At 39.8% G+C, this 4,002-nt stretch overlaps 1 protein-coding gene across 1 annotated transcript; it reads left to right on the top strand.

Moving 5' to 3' along the window:
• The first annotated feature begins 216 nt into the window (after nucleotides 1-216).
• On the top strand, nucleotides 217-3,655 carry FOXL3 (forkhead box L3). Its single transcript, XM_039492717.1, has 4 exons — nucleotides 217-305; nucleotides 443-571; nucleotides 1,490-1,658; nucleotides 2,021-3,655. The coding sequence occupies exons 2-4, from the start codon at nucleotides 465-467 to the stop codon at nucleotides 2,501-2,503; spliced, it is 759 nt and encodes a 252-aa protein (XP_039348651.1). The 5' UTR covers nucleotides 217-305; nucleotides 443-464; the 3' UTR covers nucleotides 2,504-3,655.
• Nucleotides 3,656-4,002: the final 347 nt, after the last annotated feature.

A 4,002-nucleotide genomic window follows, 5' to 3' on the forward strand; every position in this document is an offset into this window, starting at 1 on the left:
TACAAGAACAAACCTTGAAGCATGATTCATTAACATCATGTTGTTTGCTTTTGTCACATTGTGTATGTAAAGATGGCAAAACGGCTGGCCCCTCTCCAGCACAGACCACCCAGAGAGCTGGAGCTACTGGCAGTACACACCCAAGTTCAAAGGTTCATGGGAGAACTCACCAATTTAATCAGTTATTAGCTGCCTTTCCTATAAGCAGATTGGATGCAACAACACCGACAAAAGGAATATCTTAACAGACTGGCTGTCTGGGACTGAAGAATTACAAAAACAATCTCCACCCCAACACTGAGGAAGTGTGTGTGTGTGTGTGTGTGTGTGTGTGTGTGTGTGCGAGGCGAGAGAGAGAATGAGGCAGAGGGGAGGGAAAAAGGGAGGAGGGAGCCCAGGCACAGAGAAAGAGAAACATCACTCCATCTCTCTCACTCCACAGGAGCTGAACCAAGAGCAGGAAGATGTTTGATAATACACAGTACCCCTATAACTGTTTTAATTATGATGGGGATGACTATCCAACCTGTAGTTCTGACGAAGAGAAAAAATTCACCAGACCAGCATACAGGTAAGGTTAAGTTTTCAAAGTCTTCCTCTCTCCAGGGAAATTTTCTGCACTGTCAGATAATGGGAATTCCCCCTTGGTAGCCAGCACAGGTATCCTTCCAGGTAGTTTCCTCAAGGCACAGAGAACTGGGGGGAGGAATTTCTTTTTCCCCCTTGAAATAAGTATTTTTTTCTTCCATCCCACCACTCCTTCTTCCCTCACCTCTTCACTTTGGGGAAAGTGAAACTTCTGGCTTTAATGTCCTGGAGTCCTTTGTATCATCATATTTCAGCTGTCCTCTTCTGCACTTTCTAGGGACACTGAGGGAAATTAATCAAATTTGTAAGGTGCTCACTAAGGAAATAAATGTGGATGTCCCCACAACTGAACAAAGATGCACCCTGTGGGTTCATGAATAGGTCTGGAGAAAGAGAACATCTAGTGTCCCTCTAATTAGCCAAGGTGATGAACTTTCCATCCCTGAAGTTATAGGAGGCAGTGGAATGATGGAGTCCCACAGTCTGGTACATTTCACTGGAGCATAATAGTTTAGGGAAACTTTCCTTGAGCGGTTTGAGATTTTGGTTTTTTTTAAATCTAAGCACTGCTTGCTGAGTGAAAGGACAAACAGCCTGACTGGGTTTCAATTGTCTGTAAGTAATGCCTGTGTATCATGCTGTATGGATCAATGAGTGTTAAATAGGGATCTTGCTCTTAGACTAAAGCAAAAGGATTCTAAGCAGACTGGTTGATGTCTGTAAGAGCCATCTCAGGTCAAGGAGGGACCCAACCAAAATGTAGGACAAGAAAGAATTTTATAATTTTCTAAGAATCATACACACATCTATGTATGAGTGAGTGTGAGAGACAGAGGTAGATCCTAGTTATAAAATATACACATACAAGGCAATGGCGTAACACTGAGTTTTCCTTTTTCAGCTACATTGCCCTAATTGCAATGGCCATCCAGCAAAGTCCTTCAAACAAAGTGACCTTGTCTGGCATCTATGATTTTATAATGAAGAAATTTCCTTACTATAGATCAAATCAAAGAGCCTGGCAGAACTCCATCCGACATAACTTATCACTTAACAGTTGTTTTGTAAAGGTAAGCTCAGTAACTATATATTTGCATCCATGCTGTGCGCAACTGAAAATATCTTTATGTAGGAATAGTCTCCCAAAGAACTGTTGGAAAAGAGGGGAAGTGAAACAATTCAGCTACAAGTAATTGTAAATCTCTCTGCAGCCTACAAGCTGTCATTTGAAAAGGTAATGTGTATGTTCCTTTCTGATTTATGTTAATATAAAGCAAATTGAAGAGGCTGGATTTTGCCTACAATGAAAGAGAATAGGCTTAAATGGCTTGTCATGTATGTTTACACCATTCTTGAATGTAAATGAATGCAGATGTTAAGCAGCAGCATCTGTAACACATACAAATACTGAACTGCCTTTAAATGAATGCAGGTTCCCAGAACAGAAGGGAATGAGAAGGGGAAAGGAAACTATTGGAGCTTTGCATCTGGATGTGAATCCATGCTGGATCTTTTCGAAAATGGGAATTACAGGCGGAGACGGAGAAGAAGGAACATGAAAAGGGAACACAAAGAGCAGAGGCCAAGTGGAGGGAAAGATCCTTCCTCCCCTGAATCGTCTTCCATGGATTCTGGTTTATACCGCATCTCCTGTCGTGAAAGTAAAGGCGAGCCAACCGAATCCGGCCCCAGACCCTTGGAGCCTCATGGGTTCTTTCCAAACAACACCTCCAACAGACAGAGCCTAAACAACTCCTCCTTAGGAAAATCTGACTCGGAAATTAAATTTAGCATCGATTACATTCTTTCAGCCCCAGACCCTTTGCCTGTTCTGAGATCTCCGTATCACATGCAAGATAACAAATACCAATTCCTGGAGTCCCAAAATATTAATCTCCAGTTCTGGACAATGTGATATTATTCGTACCTGGTAACAAATTCTGTGATACAGTCTATACAACAGCCTGGTATCACTGAGTGTCATCAGTTGGCCGTCTTTTTCCACAGTAGTAGTCAGAAAGGGTGAGGAGTAACTTGATCAGCCAGCTGAGATGCTATTTATACCACAAGAACTTAGTTTTCTGAGGTTAGAGTCTAATATCTAACTAATAACCCGGTTGATGGCCTTGACATCTTGTGAAACTGCAGTATTATTTTCTAAAATATCACTGACACCAGCTTGCTTTGCGTGGATTTTCCTTTCTCCTTTAAATCAGTCTACTTTCAGCTTGCTTCTGTCACATCGGACTTTGTAAAAGACAAGGGAGATGTGACTTCACTTACACCGGTGTAAATTAGGATTAACTCCACTATATAGGCCAGATCTTTCACTGTTGTCAATCCAGTGTGGTGCCATTGATTTATATCAGCTGAGAATCTAGTGGGTTTTTTTCTTAAATTGGGTCAAGAAGACAATTTAGCCCATCCTATTTTGCTACATTCGGTATTATGGCTCGGACTATTTGGGTAGTATATAGCATAAGTCAGTCACTGTGCTATTTGAGAAATATGCTTATTCATTGCATGATTATGGAATGTTTTGTTGCAATTCAGGGCATAATTGCATAGCCAGTGGAAGTGAAATAGTATTCCAATTAATTCCATGAAAGTTATTGCAGGGCTGCTGAACTCTGGTAAACTTTGATGGCTGATATTACAGAGACTGACAGACTCACAATATCTATGATTAAAACAATTTTTCCTGAGATGTAAGAAAGCCCTTGCACAGCTTTTACATGGTAAGCATAAATGAAGGATCGGCCCTGCAAGAAACTGTATCCAGTGACAAAATGTGGGGAAAAGTAAGGTCTCCCTACCTGCTTTGAGACAAGTTGTACCTTCCTATTACATGGATTTTTATTGATTCTTCCTGCAAGCAATCGCCAAAGTGGAACTTGATACAATTTCAGCAAAACTGGTGAGATTTATAATGTAGAGACACTGACATTAGGATCATAAATGCCATTTAAAATTACTGTAGCTTGATTGCCCTATACACTGTAGATGGATATTTTTAACAAAAAAATTACAATTATGTACAATGTTAAGATATGACCAATACGTAGTCATTTTTTTCAAGCACATTTTGCACAATTAATTGCTTTCCGTTCCCTAACGATGGATTCCACAGAACCCTTATTTGGCTTGACTTAACCTTGCAAACAACAAACAAAAAGCCCAGGATACTAGTTGGTGTAATAGGCAATTATATAAAAAAAATCTGTCTTTGTAACATAAATTCAAGGTAAACAAAGGTAGCTGAGATGATAAGATTAAGCAAAATGGTGCAAAAGGTATGCTCAGGCATGACTTGAATTTTTATCCAGAAGCTTTGACATTTCACTAAGTTATTTTACATTGTTGCTAATATATACTGTACATTTATACTATATATTCTTATATATTGTTATTGAG

Source organism: Mauremys reevesii, linkage group 10, assembly GCF_016161935.1.
Source record: "Mauremys reevesii isolate NIE-2019 linkage group 10, ASM1616193v1, whole genome shotgun sequence".
Taxonomy (NCBI): domain Eukaryota; kingdom Metazoa; phylum Chordata; order Testudines; family Geoemydidae; genus Mauremys; species Mauremys reevesii.

Bases quoted from the DNA above. Each gene is read 5' to 3' on its own strand.
- FOXL3 (XM_039492717.1), top strand. From the start codon at position 465: ATGTTTGATAATACACAGTACCCCTATAACTGTTTTAATTATGATGGG. The intron at 572-1,489 runs GTAAGGTTAAGT...TTCCTTTTTCAG, and splicing joins TTCACCAGACCAGCATACAG to CTACATTGCCCTAATTGCAA. The intron at 1,659-2,020 runs GTAAGCTCAGTA...AAATGAATGCAG, and splicing joins TTAACAGTTGTTTTGTAAAG to GTTCCCAGAACAGAAGGGAA.